Below are 21600 nucleotides of genomic sequence, written 5' to 3'. Positions count from 1 at the left end.
AGAGAAAAGGATGTTTGAAATTAAAAGGAAGGGAGCAGCGTCCAGACTGTGTGAACTTGCAAAAATCAGGTTTCACTCTGACATACTCCAAGTTTGGCCACAAAAAAACAGCTGAACTCTGTGAGGACAGAACAGCACAAGACCTTCTCCATCAGGAGTTTCCTTTGCCCAGCTCCCCATTAACCCCAGCCCACAGGGAGAGGGAAGAGCTGCTAAAAAATGGCTCCATATGCCCCTCCTGTGCTCAAGGACCAGACTGGGGCAAAGCCCAAAGCAGGAGCACTGTGATGGGCTTGGGACACCGCAAACAGCCAGGCAGGAGGGACAGCAGCAAACGCTGCAGAAGGGCCTCTTGGATTTTAGCCCTGCTCTGCCACCGGCGTGTGCTCACATCTGAGGCCAAACCACTCACCCCACCAGTCCAGTGTCCAGGAGGTGACAAGAGGCAAGCGGCTCACTCCTTCCCTTGCCACACCGGATCTTCACATCTCAGCGGATCCAAACACGCGTTCCCATTCCCACCCAGCCTTTCTGCACATGCCTTTGCAACAGCGTGATACATCAAACCTCTCTCCTGTGAAAGCAGCACAGTTATCCCTCATAACCTTGAGGCATAACGCACCCAGGTTCAGTTCGATGGTGTTGCAGAGCTCCTTGGTTTCTTACTTTTATGAGACTTCTGGGGAAGCGCATGCATCAGAACTGCGAAGAACCCTAACTCAGCAGCTGCACGTCCGAGCGCGAGCCTCTGCAAACACGCTGCCGCTGGGTAAAAAAAGCCAACTTCACTGTAAAGATTGTTCCACTGTATTTAAGATGGAATTAAAACATATTTAACTCATGTAAGCGATATGTAATAAATTTAAGAATAAAATAAAAAGCCTCAGATCGGCAAAGTACGAACCATTAATCAAAACAGACACTCTGAGAGACTTCACTGTGAAATCTCTAGTGATTAGCTATGGGCACTCAGCCAAAGAGGCCTGCAAGCTCTGTTTCACCGACATGTATTTTTAATCCAGCAAAGAGGAGGCCATTTGGGGCACAGAATACCAGCTTTCGGGGCTGGGACCAGTCCCCTTCACAAATTATCTTGCAGAGCATCTCTGTGGATCGCAGTTCTCCATCTCTAAGTCTGGGATAATATGCTCTGTTCCTTGTTCCTTGTCTGGCTTTTACAACTAAATCTGCAAGGCACAGATCACCCCTTCCTACATTTATGTAGTATGCAATGCTACTCCGCTCCCTTTGTGTGACGAGAGCTGCATACACCTGTAATACACACCATGGAGACAATAAAAAAAAACAGAGCTGAAAGATCTTCAGGCATAACAGAGCCCATCTATGGCAGGGCCAGTTAGCCCTAGATCATTCTCTGTTCTATTTAATCCATTATTTGAAATCACCCAGTGACAGAGTGCTTGCTGCCTCTTTAATAGCCTATTGATTAAATGTATTGCCACAGCTCATGACACAAACTACTAGAAGCATCTCTCAGATTGCATTAACATCCCTACAACTCCAGGTATGCCAGAACCTGCCTGGGCTGGGTCAGGAGAACTGGCGTTTCATCAAGCTAGTGGCCTCCGTCGACTTGTGCCGAGCAAAGTATCTATTAACATCTCCCAGCTTGCAAATCGCCCAGAATGCTACAGAGACAAGAGGTTACACTGGTAACAAACACAGAATTAAGCTGACAGTTTTAAAAGATTAGTAAAGTGTTGCTTTCCATTCTAATTAGGGGAAAAAAAAGATTACTTATAAAAAAAGAACTTCTCCACAGAGTGTTTACTCTCTCCTGAGATGCTGCAAGAGATAATTGCATTACTGCAAATCCTCATCAACAGAAAAGCAAATGTTTAAAAGGAGGGAGAAAAGTGCTAAGAGTTTGGAAAATAATGCCAGTTGAAAGGTTTACAGATTGGTCTGCATGAAAGAAAAAAGGTAAACAGTGCTCACCTAAACTCTGCCAAAGCAAGAGCCATTTAAGGGTGCAGGGAAGTGGTCAGCGTGGGCACCCCGGGCAAGCGAGCTGCCCCCCTAGGACCTGAACCCGGCCGGAGCTCAGCGAGCGCGGCTCGGCTGGGAGCAGTCAGCAGCTTCACCCCTCTGCTGCAGTCAGAGCCACCGCTTCCTTCTCCCAAAGCGATGGTTCAACCTCACCGTCACTTTTTGAGCTTCTGGAGAGCCTCAAGCCAAACAAGGTACAGAGCCAAAGGGTGGCGATGAAGGCAGATTCCTGAGCAGGCAGCAGCGGCTTGGCTTCCACCTGCTAACCCTGCAGGAGACAACAGCTCGGGGAAAGCGAAACCCTGTGTAGGAAGGTGGGGGGCTAATTAAAAAAATGAACAGAGCAAGCACAAAAGCAGTCATCTTCAGTGTGTCTCACCAGCAGGGAGAGATTTCATTTAACATGCACTTTTGGTTTAAATGTTTTTACCACGTACATTTCTAATGTAAGTTTTTATATATAAGCTTATATAGAGGTTTATACATAATATTTTACTGATTGCTTTACGTGAACCAAGCGGATCAGAGAGGAGGACAGTGCTCTGAAGGGCTTTGCTCTCATTTCAAAAAGATGTTTCTTGCCCCCATGAGTTTACATTTCAACCTAACACAGAGAGACAATGGACGTAAGCAAAAATGCATTCTGGCTGCTTTCACAGCATGAGAAACATTAGGAGAGTAAAGAAGATAAGTATAGACAAGAATAGCTTAAATTCATTTCTGCAGACATAATCTGAGAAGTGTGAAGTGGAACTTCTCTGTGCATTGCAGGGAATCAAAACCAGAAGAAAGTCTCATGACGGGGCTTAGCAGAAGCTCAGCACAAGCTCTTGAGCAAAGAAATAAACCAGGCATCTTCATATAAACACAAGTTCTGGAAGAACTGATTGAGAGAGATGATGGATGTCCCAAAGAAGGAGGCTTACAAAGTGGTGCCGACTAAACACTGCTCCCCAGCTTTACTCTCTCCTCCTGAGCTGGTCGGTTTGTGGGCAGCCGGGCACACAGCCCAACCAGCAACCTCACTGCTCAGCACACCCTTGGGCTCAGGCTCTTGCCTTCAGGCTATCCTCCCCGAAGTCCCACCCTGACACAGCAAAACTCCAATTTGTACGAATCAGAATGGGACCCACCAATCTTGGGTCCTAAAAATATAAACAAAAGGACAGCTAACTTTTTCAGCTCTACTGTGCCCTGTTGTTGTTGCGAAAAGCCATGGGACAGCATGGTATGAAAGAAAGCATACAAGCGAAGCGTCCCACAGAACAAAGCCGTTGTGTCTGTGTTGGACTCGCATGACCTCTTCCTTAGGGTAAACAAATCTGGACTTCTTCTGAACCAGACGCAGGCAGAGATGACTCTCCACTCCCAGGACTCCCAATTGATCCTGAAGATGAAAGAGCAAGAAAAGCCAAAATGCTGGGTTGCTGCAGCTCCATCTCTCCCATGTGTGGCACAGATGGTCCTTCACACCGGTAAAAGCAATCTCTTGATCTGCTGGTCTCGAGTTAAACATCAATTAACTACTTATTTATCACTCATTAACCTTTCATAACTTCCCTATGCATGAAAAGAATGATCCTTCTTCTCAGTACAGCTGGACGTTCCCTGCAGAGTTTCTACATAGGGACAATTTATACCAGATGCCGTGACAGCCTGGACTTTGGGGGCTATGACTTCTGCTTGGAAAGCAATATACTCCTCAATGGTCAGGGATCACCCCTCACAGCTCCAGTCAGTGCCAGTGGGACAGCTCATCCTGCAACAACGCTGGAAATCAAGTAAAATATGAACGTCTGTGTCCAAGTCCCACCGATCTCGGTGGCGATTAAATATCCATTTCGCACCCAGTGCTGGAAGCAGTGGGTCCTTGCAGATAGCTTCTCAGAAACCACCACCATCCCAGAGCCTGCTTTACACCAACCACTCCCACTTACCAAGGGTTCAGCTCACACATAAAAACATTGCTTGAAGTGGTGCAATAGTGAGTGCTCTGAAGGTAGGACGCTGCCAAACTGTTATCACAGCTAGGGACACAATTGTATCCCCAAACTAAGCTTTCTTTCCCTGCCATTTTCTTTATTTAGTCCCCAGCTTCCAGCAGCGGGGAGGGGTGCAGCTGCCTGCATCCCTGAGCCACACCGACCCCCAAAGCAGGAGCTCTGGGCACTCAGGGACTGGATCTCAAGGCAGCAGCCTGTAGTGATGCAACTGAGCGCCCGCCTCAGGACGCAGACGCAAGAGGCGGTAAATTATCACAGGCAAACTGAGTTTTGGCATCAGCCTTTCTAATAACCCCAGGCACTTCTAGTAATAGTTAAAATAAAATGTTTAGAAACAAAACCAGTACAACTACCAGCTTGGGGACTGAATACTGCTGAAAAACTGCAGTTGCATCACAGCTTCATCGTGTTCTGAACACACTCATGTTGTAGTCAGCCCATTCAGACCTGCTGCCGTACACACCGCAACTGCAGCCAGCCTCGTCCACTGCCCAGGGCTGGTGCGGAAGGAAAGACACCTTTTGCTGGCGAGTGGGACGGGTACCTGCTGCCATCCGCGTCCTCATGGGCAGCAGGAGGAAAAGAGTGGTCTGGCTGGCCAATTTCTGCTCGCACACAAACCCAATGCCAACTAGAATGGTCCTCTTTTTGATTTTGCAGTATTTCCTTCCAAGATACTCCTGAAAATGGCTTAAATAAAAAATACTGAGAAAGTCAGGTCCTGTGGCATAGAGAATCTCACTCCAGGTGACCAAATCTAGCAGAGAATAGGGCAAAAGCCCGGAGCATTTTAATGGGAAACACTGGGCAAAGTTATTGGAAGGCTGTACTGTATAGTCCCACCTATAACAAGTCTTAAACTTTTGCTGACACAGTTCATTATCTTACAAAACAAATTGCTCCAAGTGAACTGTGACATTAGTGTGTGTGATTCTCCAGTTGTTCAGGCTATTAATGTTTAAGATGTAATTAGAAGTAAGGGTAGAAAATAGCCTTTGCAGAATATTTTTCAGACCATTAGTTGAAAGAATTTTCCACACAATTTCTCTCTGGCATTTCTGAGTACAAGGGCCTTCTCTTTATCAAGTGCTCCCCACCCCGCTAAGCACTACACGTTTTCGGTAGTCACGCCAGACACCCACCCAACGTGCATCAGCAGCTCCAGCTCTTATTCTACTACTTCACCAGACCAGAGAAGATCAGGTCAAATTAGACTTATATTGACAAGGGGCTGCCTCATTTCACTTGTCTCAATGGAAAAAGGCCAAATCAATCCTACACTGCAATCCACAAATCCCTCCCGGTAGTCAAATTGTTAAAGAACTGAAGAAAGAAGCTGGGAGAAAAACAACATCTGCGCACTGTAGAAATTAAGTGTATTGTCATTATCTAGCAACAGAGACTCTGTCCACTTCACTAACATACAGTTCATCAAGGCAGCCCTTTCCTATATGGGAAATTGTTCGCAATTGTTCTTTGCCTTCTGCTTACCTCGGAAATAAGTGCCTTCTGCTCTTTATTCAAAACCTTTCCTGTCACCTAGGACCTTCTAGCTGCAAAGGCTGCTTGGAAAAAAATACTTGCCAAACACACAAAAGTCTTCCAGTTTTTTGCTTCCTGGACCACATTACTGTTATTATTTATGCCACAGCAGAGGCTGGGAAACCTGGTTATGGACCAGAGCCCGGCTGCCTCGAGCTCACTAGAGGAAAAAACAAAAAGCAGAAAAAAATCAAAAGCATGAAAAGGAGCAGATAAAAAGGAGTATCTAATTCTTTTCCTTTTCCCAATTTTCCACCAAGTGCTTTTTAAGCACCGTCTTTCTATTTTCAACAAGTAAGCCAGCTGCACCCTACGTCAGTAGCCCAACTAATCAAAACCAACAACAAAAGTGTCCCCACCTAGAACAACCCAGCAAAAAACATACCAAACTCAACCACAGGAATCTCTATAGAACAGGCTCTTTTTCCCGTACTAAATTTCCCTTCAGAAGCTTTTCAGCTGGAGAGAATTTTTGAAGCAGCTGGGGAAGGACTGAGAAGCAGTGACAAACACCGTCAGAAACAGCGCGGTGCCGTTAGAGCCGCCCTGCACTGAGGAGCCCTGCTCAGAAGCCACCCTTTTGCACCAGAACACACCATCAGCTCCCCGTGTCACGGAACCCAAGTGGGATACAACCATATAGCGAGGCTTTTAGGGAGTAAAACCTCCGCCGATGCCCTCCTTTCTCCCACCGCCAAGAGCGGGGCTCCCTCCGACGGCCTTGCCTTCCCTCACTTCTTCTACGGGGCAGTACATGAAGGGTCCTGATCTTTCGGATGTTTAAGCCACCGTCAGCACGCGAGCGGCTCCTTAAGTCGCAGCTTAACATGCTTAAAATTAAGCAGGTGTACAAGCCTTAAAGGTGCAGCCATTGCTCCACGAAGAGGGTTGCTATTACACCTCCTGTTCTGGAAAGTGTTTTTCTTTGGGGTTGGTGAAGTGTACTCTGCAGTTCCTTTGAACTTCATGTTTATGAGACACAGGTTGTACTTTTGAAAGCAAACTGGTTTCAGTCTGTGGTTTCCTTTCATCCAACTGGGAGGCAATCTGAGAAGCTGGCATGGATTGGCCTTGATTCTCGGACACATAAATACATTTCCTTGTAAAGGTACATACAAGCCACTAAAACCAGGCACATTGTGGCACGTTGGGAGTATTCATCTAGGTCAAGAATTTGTTTATACAAATTCTAAAAATGAATTTGTCTGGGGGGAAAATGATCTCTTCTCTGTTTAGAGCATGAAGAGACATGGTAAACATCCATCAGAGCAGGCACTCCTGTCTGCTGCAAACAGCAGAGAGCTTGTTCAAGAGGCTGTTTTGTTTTTTTTTGCTCACAGCTTGAAATGCCAAAACAGACATCCACCAGAGGCTCATCCCCACGCTGACCCATATAAACCCTCAGCCCACAGCTCCAAAGGCTCAGTTCCAACTTTTAAATTTTTTTTTTTTTTAAATTATTCACCAAATCTAAAACCTACTATCACTGGGGATTTCAGCTGTATGACAGCAGTACTCAGAGATCCCAGGACACAACCTGTCATCCAGCTCCTGAGGATACCCTCCTCTGCCTCAGCTATGGATGCCTGTGTCTGTGTGAGCTGCCTATTTAATTCACCACCTAAAGAAAACCTTGGTTTGGTCCTGGATCGCTGAGTCCTGGCAGATGCTTTCACTAGATAGATTAAATCTTGAAAATCCAATATACTTTTCAGTTTTAAGCTACAGTTTAAGGACAAGTTTCTGAAAAAGAACAGCTAAAAATGCTTTCACTTAATCCCTTTCTGCACCTCTGAATAAATATATACATATACAAATATAGGTACAGACACATAGCTACACACAGGCATTATATATATATAAATTGGCAACTCTTTGGTTACACAAGTTCAGCTCAAAGTGTTTCAGTAAATAAACATCTTACCCAAGCCCAGGGAAGCAGAAGAGAAAAACAACTGTGAAGCAAATACCTCGCAGACACAGTTACTGCAGCAGGACTCCCGAGATTATCATTTATTTAGCATTTACAATCTGCTCAGCAATGTGCAAGATACAAAGATAAAGAAATCAGCTTGTTGGGGACCCTCTAAGGGCACGACAGCCACAAGTCCAGGGCTGCTGACACCTCCAGCCCTTGAGAATTCACCTCTCACATCTTAGGAAACTCTTCAATTTCATGTACTCCAAAACCAACCCAAACAATAAATGCTGGCTGTGACTGCCGAGATACGGTTCATTCCAACTTGAAAAATTCAATAAATGTGGAAGTAGGGAAGTTGGAACTGAAGAGGGATCAGTAAGCCTCATAAAATAAACATGAGAATGTTTCAGCAGAACACAGTGATGGCAATCCCAGGAAGAACAAACCCAAAAGAAAATGGACAGAACAAAGCAAAACCGGGGACGTGTTTATATGGGGACATTGGTATACTGATAGCTATTAAATAGGGTAATGTAATTTAGGAATCCCTTGGTTGCTGACTGGAAGGGAACTGTAGCAGGGAAGGAAGAATACAAACTTTCTCGCTCATCTTCTATCCTTGCAGATCCTACGCAAAGGACAACCCACGGGCATTGCTCATGCAGCCACAAGTCAATCCGAGCTGACATCCCCAGTTTTTTCAAACAGATCAGCATCTCAGCAGAACTGGGTATGTCCAGATTAATACAGACAATAAGTTCTCACTGTTGTTATACACTGGGATTGATGCAGTAATCACTCTTTCATCATACTACCCTGTCTAAGCAGGGTATCAGCCACTTAAAAGCAAATGGGTACACAGGATCCACACCAGAAACCTTCAAAGAGCCCTCTGGTCAGAGGTACAGGATGTGCATGTAAAGACTGTTCAACTGAAAGGCAGTGGGAAACTCTGGCTGCAGATGAGCAAACACCTCCCTAATTCGGGTTGCAAGACTTTTAAGTAGGAATCCAGTGTATCAGAACTGCAATTTTGCATCATGGTTGTATGAGGAGGACCTTGAAGAAAGAGGTTAAACCTCTGCAATGATGAGTATTTGGTGTGGAAACTGTCAAGATTGTGAGCTCTGGAAAGAAAAATAGGGAGTAAAACAGTGCAAAAAAAAAAAAAATTGTCTATTTTCTTTTAGACTCAAGACTTCAAGGGAAATCTAAGTATTAAACGAGGGGAAGGACTCCCAACAAACCACTTCCTGCTGTCACAGGAGGGAATTCAGAGATCATCAATTTGTACAGCTCAATGCATAAAGCTGCCATAAGCACAAATCATCAGTCAGGATCTAATTAACATAACCTGATGCTAACATCCTTTCCAAATTGGATAAATGATTTGGAAGAACAGTTGACTTGTGTGTTTATTTCTATCACTCTCTGATGGTGCACTAAGTGCACGAGCCATAGAAGTGACATACGGGCAGCTCCGCAGTGTAATATAACCCCCAAGAAGCTACAATCCTCAACTGCAGGAGAATCTCAGACGCTTTCTAGTCACCTGCGTGTCTCTCAAACACTCCGCAGCCTCAGCTGTGCAAGTCCTGTTAGTCTTGCTCTGCTGATAAAACATACTTCTGGAAGGTGGTTACAGCTGAAAGACAGATTTACCGATGACACAGTCCAAAAAGATGAGAATCATTTTAACCACAGGGGCAGAAGAGCGGGCATGCCTTTAGCATTATGCACCGAGTATCACAAGATAGACACAGCCCTGCCAAGGGAGGCTGGAAATGCAACTTGCTCATCTGTAGGCTGCATACAAAATATCAGTGCCATGGTCAAATAAAACATTCTACCATTTTAGGCACATTGCCTAATTAGAGGCCATTGTTATCTGAGAACACTGTTTTTCCAGCTGTCAGGAAATTAAATAACCCAAGGGTAACTTGGAATTAAATGAAGCTGTACAAACACATAGCCCAGCTCTGAAATCCTGCCTCCGACAAGTAGCTCCTCTGCTTTCCAAGGGACTAAACAGCTAACCAGGGCATGCAACCATCCGTTTCTATCAAGCCACAGGATAACACACCACCAGTCTTTGCTGAGAGGTTGATGCGGCAGTCCTTAGAGACCAGGAACTTGCAAATCCATATATGTATGTACAGGCACTGCCTTCTCGCCCCTTAAATAATCAGCACCTCCCAAGGAAAGACCTTCAGCACAAGTGTCCACTAAGAGAGCAATCAAGGACCCGTAACAGGAACTGCCTGTGCAGAAACCTCTGCTTTCGTCTCATTTTCAATCAATTACTTCTCCTCTTGCAACCCTTGTAACTTTAAACTTGGACAGCAATCTAAAAACTAAGCTGGTTATACTTTTACAGTGACTTTTTAAAAATTAAACAAAAAGGAGGAATGTGTTTCCAATGAGATGGGTGCAGCCATGTGAAACGCACAAAGATGTCCATTTAGCAAATATGCGTATGGCGGCTCCTTTCTTAGTTTCCTCCTTATGATTTCTGTGTGAGAAACAAAAAACTCAGACTAACAGAAACAGTCGAAGAGCAAGGAGGTGGCCAGACACTGATTTAGTCATAAATGGCATCGCACAAGGAAGTCAAGGAGTAAAGCAGAAGTTGTTCTAACGCATTAGCACACTTCTCACCCGGCTGGGAGCACGTAAGCAACTCACTGGGATCACTGGACATCTGTGGTTTTACAGTAGTATCTTAAAATAGATGTTCAAGTCTTTGGAATATAGTAGCAGGTAAAGCTCAATTTTGAAGTGAAAACAAGCAGATGTCAATTTGGGCTTGTATTTAAGTCAAAATGTCATCTGTGCCACAAAGTGTGTATGTGATTCGAAAAAAGTCATTTGGTCTGCTTTTTATCAGTCTCCTCATACGTGGGAGAGAAAAAATAATTCTTACTTCACGGGGGTATCATAAGACAAGAAATATGAATACACTCCAAAAACAAAGCATCGTTATTATGTTTGGCTAAAAATGTGGAACATGGTAAGGTAGGCTCCAAAAATAATCATTATGTCCACTCTCACTGGAGAACCGGGTTAGGAAGACAAATCCAGGTTAGGCTCCAGCCCGCTCTCAGGAAATCAGGCTGTTCTCTTCCTTCCTCTTCACAGGATAATGCACCACTAATAATGAGCAAACCTGGTAAATCAAAACCAGATCCAAGCTTCAAAAGCTGGTGTTTGCTCAGAAAGAGGGAAGAAGGGAGAAGAAATTGTTTGGGTTTCTTTTTTCTTTAGTGATAAAAAATGAAGACTATGGTGAAGACTATGAAGACTAAAATGAAGTTTGGCTCAAGACGTGTTCAGAGCACGGATACGGGTCTGTCTGTCCTGCACAGGACTGACCTCTCTGTGCCATGACCAAGAGCTGGGTCCTTCCCAACCAGTTGGCCACAGCTTTTTGCTCCCAGCCAGGAAAGCATCGCTCAGGGCCAGCCTCTCCTCACCCACGCGCTGCTTCACGAGCAAACGGGCTCCCAAGGCTGAAAGCACCGAGGACTCTGGTAATCAGGGGACAGGAACTGCAGAAATCAGCAGATTTCCCACTTCCTGACAAAACTTTCCCTGTGCTTCACAAACTCTTGGCAAAGGCTTCGCGTGCAGAATCTGCAAGCCGGGGGGCGGGGAGGACCTAGCCCAGGCAACGCTGAGGGCTCCGGTTACTGCCGGCAAAGGGATGCAAAAAACACAGAAATAAAAGAAGATCAAAAAAAGGAACTGATGCAGTCGGATCCACATTTCCTATTCCTTCTGTATTTTCAAACAAAACAGCACAAGGAATCCCTTTCTTCTTCTTTTTTTGAAAATCACACTTCAGACACTATCTCACCAGAGTGACAGAGCAGAGCAAATAATTGCATTTCAAACAAGACTTGAAGATGGAGCCACTAAATTTCTAACCGTGCTATGACTGTAACCTTGAGGTTGTGAGACTTAATCCTGTGCAAGATTAAGTACTAAGATATGAGATTTTAAAAAGATTATGCAATTTTTTTTCACAAAAGGGTATTTTTTTCCACCATAATCTCCAATCTGTTCTGCTTTAGAGATGATTTATTCAGTAGATCTGCAAGCATTCCCATTGTAAGAGTGAATTCTGTGGGACAGAAACTACCTCAATTATTAGTTATCATGGCTCTGCCTGTTAAATTAGCAAAGCCTTTCCACATGTTTACTAATTAATCTTTATAAGGCCTGTTATGAGGTGATTTAATAGGATTATCCCTATTTTTCAGATGAGGAACCTGACACACAATGAGAGACTTGTCCAAGGTCAAACAGAAAAGCCTGCAGCAGACCTGGGAACTTCATCAGCTGCTCTCACTCCCCGGCCACTCACCTTGAGACTGTAGCAGCAAAGCTGCTCACTTGAGAAAGGCTCCTCTGCTCAACAGCAGCCCTTCCATGAACTCAAAAGAGACTTCCTGTGACTGTCGGGCCAAAAGCCCAAAGATGACGGTCGGCCAGAGTGTCACCATCAGCTTAATACTGCACGCAAAGTTAAGAAGGTCCCCTCTTGGTTTAAAGGCACAAGAATTAGCTCAAAGCATTGAGCCTCCCCCTCGTTCCTCTCAAAAGAGAACTGTTAGTTTGGAGTCAAACACATGCACCATTCTGCATTCCCAGAGTTACATACGAGGAATTCAACTGTTTGGCTTTCCCTCTTCAATTCACCAGGAAGATCTTCCAAGCCTGCCAGGGACTGAAATTTTCTCCTCTTGACAAACGACTGCTGATCCTTGGGAAATCTGAGACATGGAGGCCTCTGCCTCCTGTACCGAAGAGAAAATCTGACTGATCTACTCAGAGACCGACCCCCAGGAGGGCTGTGTGCTGGCATTTTGCAAGGGATTACCACAAAAGAAATGTTTTCTCTGTTTGCAGGTGATGACAGACTGTTTTTTTGAAAGGTTATTACGGTCTCACCATTTCCAGACTAAGGTCACAGCGTTTATGAGATGCCAAAGCAGAGGAAATCCACTTCCTTGTCAGGTCATGAACCTGAGAAAAGTATGGCTTGAAACTTTTAAGTAGGTTAACAGCTAGCAAACTTTGGGAACTGAGGGCTGAATGCTTTCGGCGTGGGGAAGAGGCGTTCATTTCTCTGCCATATCATTCATCCCTCAAGCTCTCCCTGTACTTCTCAACTTGTGACGGGGGCACTTGCTCATTTCTCACAGGGTGCTCCGTTCAAAATTCACTTGAAAACCAGGGAAAGATCACCAATTACAGTCCTGCCAGCACTTACTCTACACAAACGCTTCAAAAGGTCTTACCGAGCGTACTCAGCCTTGTCACTTCCCTGCCGCGGAGCAGCCAGTTAGCCATCCTGCCGCGTCTCCACCAAGGTGGCAGATGGTGGTTGGCTTCACACACAGGCAAACAACGAAACCCACAAAGTCCCCTTAAGCACAGCCTGAAGAAAAAAGCCCACACCAACCAGAAACTCACTGGTGGAACAGCAAGTAGATGGTCAAATGCTCTCTAGTGAAACAAATAAGCAAGGCGGCTACTTCTCCGTGGAGCTGCATCTTGCTTTCAGAGTCTAACTTAAAATTTCAGTGAATTCAGTCAGAAACGTTTTTTTAGGTCCTGCAGAGTGAGTTGATAAGAGGGAGCCCCATATCTATCTGCTCATCTAGCCCAGACGTTGGAAAGTGCTAGGAAGCAGCCAAGATGTAATAAATTTAAAGGAGGAAGTCACGGCCACTCAAGTGTTTCAGGAAGAGATGTCTGGGGTTTCTCACCACAGGCTGCGAAACAAAAATAGGTATTGATACACACCCATCTGCCTGAGGAAACAGCGAAAAATAGGTATTATTTATACAGTATTTCTTTAAATAGGAGCAAGCAGAGAAACCAAACTAAAAGATTTTACATGGCAGGTTAAAATATAAGGATTAATATCTGCTATTAAGATTTGCAAACCCACTCACATCTGTGCTCTGAGGAGAAGCTGAAGTGCTCCTTTCCCTAGGTGACATAGACGAGACCTTGGAATATTAAATATTTCTCATCTTCCCTCCCTTCCCCCAAAAGCTGCCTCTCAGGAGAGGGCAGAAATCCCAGGTAATCACAGCTCCCCAACATGTTTATTGATCTATATCAGCATATATGCATTGCAGGAAAAACCTCCCCAACCAAGCACGTATTTCCAATTAGCCAGTAGCCAAATCCTCGTGTTTTTAATTTGAATTTAGGTCATTAATACCACATTCCTTAAAAAACCTGAAAACCACAGGCACGGTGTAGTCTGGCCAATACAGAGATCTAAAAGAGAACGTTTGTGCACGTGTTTAACAGAGAAAAACACCTTCTGCCTAGCAACCAGCAGGCTCTCCTGGCGGTCCAGGGCAAGGAATTCAGTGCTATAAATGTCAGCAAGCAAATTAAGCCACTGTGCCTAATATACAAAGGCCTAGTCACTGGGCAATAAAAAAAATAAAGGAGAAATAGTTATAGAAGAAATAGTAAAAAAAAAATCAGATGCATTTATTAGCTTGCTTCCCTCTGTATCTTTAAATAAAGTTACAGACTGCTCCCAGCTAGATGGATTCTGCGCTTGCACTTATAAATAAGCTAATTTCTTGCCCATTTTATATAAAGGATGAGAGACAGGGCACTGAAAGCAATTTACCACTCTGATGTTATTGAAAAAGGGACTCAATGTGGTACTAAAGCATGTGATGGTCCCGAATCCAAGGTCAGATAGGGAACAGGTTGTCTGAGGATGATGGTTATCGAAACACAGCACTGCCAGCAAGGGGGTTTTTTCCTTTTACCCTTTCTGTTTATTAGAATGAGGTCAACATTTTATGAATTCTGACAAAATCTCTCTGCCACTCTAACTAGTTGAGATTTTTCAAGTAGTTCCATTATTCTTAACGTACTGGGCACTTTATTGAGGTATGAACTGAGATTAGGACTCTCCTCATTCAGGGAACTGTGTAAATGAAGAGATTTCTGGCCTTAGAGAAGTTACTAGCCATAGTAGGCAGCCAAAGAAGGTTAAAGGAAGGACTGTCACCTCCATCTTGCAGATGAACCTCAGCGTGAGGAGACTGAGAGTCCTGCTCCGTGTTCACACACCTGCACCAGAAGAAGAGACGTTTCCCGGTCTCCTTTGACCCAGCATTTGATTTCTTCTCCTCTTCTCTGGTATCTTTTAAGTTTGCTGCCTACAGAGAAAGGCTGCGTGCGAGCGACACCGACTGAGTGCCAAGGCTGGGAAGGCAGTGATCTCACCTTGAAAACAGCAGCAACGCATTGCTTTTACAATCCTCCAGCTTCAGGACAGTTCCACCTGGGTGACAGACTGTCACAATCCTGTTTATGCAGATGTTCATGGAGCAACTCAGCAGCTGCCAGGATCACAGAGGAGCCTAGGCTGGGGCAGCAACAGGCTAGGGGTTGTGCCCCAAATGGAGAAAGAAGCCTTCAAACTCTGCTGCCCGCAAGAGGTCTCAAAAAGGGAGACTCCTCTTTCCATTATAAATAGGGAAGAAACTCAAAAAGCAGAAGTTGTTGCCTTCTAGGTGCAGAGAGACCATCTTGCCATAGAAATGATAGCACAGAGGAGCTCCTTTTCCTTTAGCACATGGCCAAGTCCCAGTGGTGGCGATTCTGGGAAGGCTCTTATCCAACATTTTGGCTTTGTTTCAAGTGGATGCACAAGATAAATGAAACAAAGAAATACCTGAGGGTAAACAGTAGACATCTCTCACCTCCATGCAACTGGACCAACTTTCCGAGATGACACTGGATGGGCTCTGCCTTCATTAGGCTTGTAGAGAATAAAGGTGGTTGATGGAGAGCGCTAGCTCTTCCATTCACAGTGCTGTGCAATTAGAGAAGTGCTGTAAATGGGACGTTAGATAGATGGTGTTTCACTGAAAGCTACCCAAGCAGAGCTATTGCTAAACCTAGCACCAGACTTCCAAAAGAAAAAAGGATGAACAGGACTTCAAACAAACCAGCTGGAGAAAATAGGAACAGAAAAGGGACAAACAAATAGAAGAAATACCCAAACTGCCCCTTTCCCTCCCATAAAAGGCTCTCTGCATGTACAGTACAGAAGGTGCAGTGTGACAGCTGCTGGGAGTGCCACTGGAGGAATGCTGCTACCCCCAAAGCCCATTATTTTATTCAGATGGCATCTCCAGGTCAGAACTGTAATGTCAGCAACTGCTTCCCGGTGCACATAAACAGGGATTCCGAGAGCATGGCTTTCTCCAGGTGTGCTGGCATGTGCTTTCGTTTCAGTGCGGGAGAGCTGAAACTTTGGATGAATGGAGACAACTGGGACCAGTGAGACCACAGGCTAAACGCTCTGCTGGTGCAGCTGCCCATAGATGGAGGGAGCCTGTCCTTGCTGCCCTGTCAAAGGAGGGACAGTGTGCAGGGAGCATAGGGGTACCTCACACAGGCAGCTCCTACAATCAGCCAAACCTTTGGGAAAAAAGCAAACCAAACACAAACAAATATTCCTACATTGCAGGGAGCAGCAGCCGCTCGACTCTTCTGCCACGCGCTGGCCGCACAGCAGGGGATAAATGCAAGGATTTTCCATGGCTGTCCAAGCACCCCAGTAGCTGAGGCACTCGTCTTCACACAGGAGGGCGCACGGCCAAACTCCTTCTGCTAATTCATCTCGGTATCAGCCAGGAAAAGAGCTTTCTGTGCATTGTTCCCCTGTGCTGAATAAAATTCTTCCTCACCAACAGCCCAAAGCCCAAGAACCAGCCACTGGCACAAACAAGGTTCTGTGCAGATATAATCCCTACCTCACCACCGGGGAATTAAAGCAAAGAATTAGGCTGTAGCTGTTCCCTTCTAGCACGATGAATGCTTAAGCAGGTTATGGCTTTGCACTGCAGACATTTTCTGGGGAGAAGAAATAATTACTTCTTTACCAGCCCAACTCACTTGCTACTCCCAGAGAAACAAGCCTGAGGATTATTTTTTGACAACACAGTTAAGAACGATTACTGCATGTCAGTATGTTTGAAGTGTTAACCTCAAGGATTGCTGAAAGCGCCCGTGTTTCTCCAGTTTACTCCTTTCCCTTCAGTGGTGTTTGTGACAGGCAGGAGAAGGGGCCTGGCTAACATGACAGACACCAGCTCTAACAGGACCATCTTCTCGCTGCTGCTGCAGGAAAAAATCATACACGTGCCTAAGAAAGAAAGGTCCCCCTTTTCCAGGCAGAAAAAAAGCCCACCTTTCAAGGACTTACACTGAGTTTGTTAAGCACTGCAAGAACCAAAGCTACCTGGAGAAGAAAAAAGTTATTTGCTGCTGGACTTGCTGCCTCAGCTGCCAGCTGAACCAGGCACTCCACTAGTCAGGTCAAGAAGCAGCTGATGCACTCGAGGCAGACATGATTGGTGCTGTTTTGCAAGAAGGTGGGATGCTGCAATTCTTACAGATTTTCATTCTGTTCAAGCCCACAGGCTGATTATACACTATACAAAGGCCAAGTGAGAATCATCCTCCTGAGACATTTATAGCCAGACTGTGAGGGGAAGCAGGGAGTGAGGCAGAGCCCTTTGACTGTTACAAGGCATCCTGGATGGCAGATCCTGAATTCCTCCAGACCGTGAACCACAGCATGTGCAAATGAGGAACAAGGATGGAGAGTAAGTGGAGATTGTCAGGGCCAACTCTGAGAGGAAGCTTTGGATGTGGTGCTGACCATACAGCAAGAAGAGCATGGGCTAGACACAAACCCAAAGGGCACAGGGGTTGTGTTAGGAGAGTTAGCAGGATGCAGTGTACAAGTCTTGCCAGCAGACCATCAAATACTAGCAAAAACCAAAGAAAGGGGGATGAAGCTGCTAGCTCCGTGCTGCAGGTTTTGCACCTGGCTTCCACACCACGCCATAACAGAGGATGGCCTTAGCACGCTCCTTTGTTTCCCTGTGTTGCCTGGAAGGTGATTTTTCTTCTGCAAAGTTCTGCTTTATCACCCCAACTGCAGGCAGTGTAGTTGAAAAAAGGGACGTCACACACTGCCAAAATCAAAGCCCAACAGAACCATCAGCAGTAAATTCATGTGCCTGTAAGAGCCAATGTAACGGAGCCAAATGGGTCCAAGCAGAGAGGACTGCTGCTTTGAAGTGCAGCAGCACTGCCTGGTTCACCAAGATAACCTGGGGCACCACTGGGACACGCAGCTCCTCGAGGACACGGGTCTGGCCAGACCTGGGATTTACTCCAAGTAAAACCAGTGGCACATGCAATGCAACATAATCCCCCACTACTGATGGGGAAAATCCACTGCTTGAGCTTACCGTTGTTTCCAGCTGGAATAATTTCCAGGGAGATAAATAGCAGCGTAGCTGCTAGAGGCTGTACAGAGGTGGTTGCAACCCAAATCTGCCACCAGTGACTGAACTGAGGATAATCTGTCTTGTGACAACTGGGCAGAGAAACGAGTGCCATGGACATCACAGATGTGATGCTGGAGACAAGCGTGCCCCTGGCATGGCAAATCTGCAGGGAAAACCTGGCTCAGTATCGCAGACAATGGGAAGCTCCAGGTTCCTTGCTCTGTCATCTGCTGTAGCCTCTGGAAAAATGCTCCTCCTCCTCCTCTGGTGACTTCTATCTTACAATGAAGCTCTCAGAGAGATGCTTTGCATCCTACTACCGTAACAAAACCTATTTTGAATCAATTTTCCCCAGCTGCCACCAATAATAAAAAAGCAGATACTACTGACAGTAGTAATAAAATCCTTGTGCATATGCTCCCTGAACAAACGCAATGAGGGACATTCTGCCAGCAGAATCATAAGTGACCTCCTCTTTTGGTAGCAAAACTAGAACACGTGACATGCACTTTCAGTCAAGCCCCACAACTCCCAAATCACCAGCAGCATAGCTGTAAAGATCCGTTCACTTACTCTCAACCTAGTGATTATTTTATGAAAATGTTTAGACATCATTGCAGTGTTCTAAAATGTAATAATTTACCCTGTTATATGTTTAGGAGCACTCCTGAAACAGAAAGGGGAACAATTCAGCAATGCTACTGATTATAAAACTTTAACTCTGTACTAAATAAAGATGGTATAGTTTCTAATTTCCTCCTTAGGGCTTGGATATTACAAACCCATTGAATATTACAGTGTCACAAGTCGCTACTCAACAGTTAATACCTATTCAGAAACGAAATCTCCTATTTTCATATTTTAATGAATTTTCTCCAAACGGCAAAATGTGTAGACTTTTAATTCCAACCACAAAAAGCAGCAACGGAACAAAAATACTAATAGCTGCACAACATTTCCTCATTCCACCACCTCAATAGCATTACTACAAATAAAACCTCCCCACACGATAAATGTTATTACAAACTATTTCCATCCAGAAAGCCAAACCATTCTCTCCGTCAGCACTCACTCTCCCAATGCCAAGGGTCTGCAGCTCCCACGCACGTGCCAACCACCTCCTCTGACACACAGGCCGAGAGAGACCTTCAGTCACCACGGGCAAAGGTGGCACATTTAGTATGGAGAGAGCTGGGTGTAGGAAAGGGGAATAAGTCACAGCTTTCCATGAGGAGCCGAAGGAGCTGACCGCAGCTCGCAGCGTTGTGAGGGCTGTGGGGACGATACAAACTGCTCATCTTCAAGTGCTCCTTTTTAAACAGAGAGGTTGGATGAACAAGCTGGAGACACAAGATGTGGTGTGCTTGTGCAGGCTGGGGGACAGAGGTCAGCTCCTTTTAATACAACGATATGCAGATGGCATTGCTTCTCCAAATACATTTAACCTGCTCTTTCAGCCCTGTGTGTGCTCTTCTTGCAGCATTAAAATATATTCATATTCCATGTGTGAAACGCCTTGTACAGCACAGCAGCAGAGACAGTGTGCTTAAGTGATCAAAGCACCTTTCACAGCTGTACTACCAGCACTGACAAACAGACCTGTTTTACAAATGCTGTGGTTTATAATCTCAGTGAGAGGTGACATATCTTCCTCCTCCATCCCCAGGTTGGATACCGAAGTGGCACACACTGACACTTACCTAGGAAGCCCTCTTCGTCCACAATGATGGTGTAGTCCTCTGGGGTTTCCGTGAGGCTGAAGAACTTGCACCTGGCAAAGGCAAACAACAGGAGAACATGATTGAGGGGAGCCTGGTCTTTCACCTAAACCGGAGGTCCTTTCCCACTCAAGCTGTGCTGGAGGAAAGAGTCATGGTCTGTTGTTTACGGAGAGGCCTGAGGCATTAACAGACCTCGATTTTATTCCTAGCTCAGCCACTCGCACTGCATGACCCACATTCCCTGCTGCCTGCCTATGCACAACGGAGCTGGTAAAACACTTATTATCTTTATGACTTAGTTCTTAGTTACTTTTCTTAATTACCATAGCCCTTAAGGCTTCCCATCACAGCTGAGGACCTGCTGTATTGCACTGACACAGAGCAAAAGCCGTTGCTCACCAGCTGATCACTCCAACACCCTCCAAAAGCCTTCCTTCACACATGAACCCGACTCCCCTGTTTGTGCTGGAGTTTCTTGTCAAGGTTTGACATCTAATCTCTCAACCAAGGCCCAGTATCTCTGCTTGCTGCTTCAGGGGCTTTTCCCACCAGCAGACAGCACCCCAGCTCCCTTCGCTGGTCCTTGCCCCTTCCCTGGGGAGCTCCAGGTGAAGATGCAAGTGGTAGTGGCCATCGAGTACATGAACACAAGGTCGAGTTTCCCCCCCTTTCAATCTCCTATTGCCTCTGCTCTGCTCCGTGCAGCACAGCCTCTTCATCTCCTTCAGCACTGAGCACAATGTCACCTCTAACATAAGATACAAAACAAATGTGACATGAGATTCTTCCACTGTAGACACACAAACAGAAAAAGCCTCAGCTTCAATGTTTAACACCACAAATAGCTGAAAAGCTGGGTTTTTTCCTATCCATTTGGTCCCCAGCAACAACAGGAAAGCTCGCACAACATTTTGCAAGCTCACGTTCACCTTCAGCAGAGCGTACACTTGTCGAGCATCAGCACTGTGCTGGCCAGCAAACCCGACCCACGCGGGGCTCCTGGCCCCTCCACAAACACACCAGAGCACACAGACTGTCCTTGCCGCTCAAGCCACAAGAGAAATTGTTCCCTTTAGGAAGCTAAACTGGGTGCAACAGGGAGAGCCTGTGTCTGTAAGGCCTAAAGAGCAAGATTCCACAGCTACACGGTAATAGTATCAGATTTATCTGAGGCAACCTACAGAAAGTATTTAAACACTGGAAAAAGAAAGATTGTTCTTAAGGCCCCCAAATTTCACAGTGTATTCACAGTATAATTCCTGCATGGAGCACAGGTCAGCAGGACTCAGCAAGCAGGGACTACCAGGACTTCTCAGCACTACTGAGCATCCGTGTCCCAAAGTCTTCAGGACTTCTGAAAGCCAGGAATCCCACACTGGTGGCTCAAGTCATCAAATAATGGAAGCATTCCCTTGATTAGAGAATCAGCCTGGCTTGAGCATTCTTTTGACTGGCTGAAAAGAACGAAGATTGCAGCTATCCTTTCCAAAAACAACAGGGAGAAAAATGAGATGGCTGCTGCCCTCCTCCTCACCTCATCAGAAAAACGAAAAGAAACAACATGCAGCTCTATTAGCGACCTGCCATGCAACCAACACGATTTCATGTAAATGGAAAGTATTAGATAACCTGTCTTTAGAGACCCATCCTGTTTTCCTGGAAGCATCCGTCACAACAATCAAGCACGACATTCTCCCTCCTAGCACAGACATATCACTATAAAATACAGAAGTGGCCCCACCACAACAGAAACCACAACTTAATTATTTTGTGTCATTGGTAACAGCTACTGTGACAGTCCCACTTACTAACTCAACTCTCTCCAGGAACAGTGCCAAGAGAAGCAGAAAGCTGTAGAAGCCCAAATTTTTTACTCTCACTTCTTAACTGCACAATGATGATCCAAGCTGGGTAAAAAGGGACTTCTGGAATGCTGCTCCAGGTGGGTCGCACGAGATACAAGCATTTATTATTTATTTGGTGGATAAATTCCCTGGAAAAGTCACTGAAATAAAATTCTTTGCTACTACTACCTGGCCAAGCCA

The 21600-nt window shown here is 45.5% G+C and overlaps 1 protein-coding gene across 1 annotated transcript in view; it reads right to left on the bottom strand.

Moving 5' to 3' along the window:
* GATSL2 (GATS protein-like 2) overlaps positions 1-19605 on the bottom strand; it is a gene marked incomplete at its 5' end in the record, with an annotated part of 52915 nt that extends 33310 nt beyond the window's left edge. Inside the window, one exon of the mRNA XM_009873986.1 lies at positions 19535-19605. Within this exon, the coding sequence (XP_009872288.1) occupies positions 19535-19605 (71 nt within the window). The remainder of the gene's footprint in view (positions 1-19534) is intronic.
* Between the last annotated feature and the right edge of the window lie 1995 nt (positions 19606-21600).

This window comes from Apaloderma vittatum, unplaced genomic scaffold (assembly GCF_000703405.1).
Source record: "Apaloderma vittatum isolate BGI_N311 unplaced genomic scaffold, ASM70340v1 scaffold14857, whole genome shotgun sequence".
In the NCBI taxonomy this organism is placed as follows: Eukaryota; Metazoa; Chordata; class Aves; order Trogoniformes; family Trogonidae; genus Apaloderma; species Apaloderma vittatum.
This window is presented reverse-complemented; position numbering and strand designations above follow the sequence as displayed.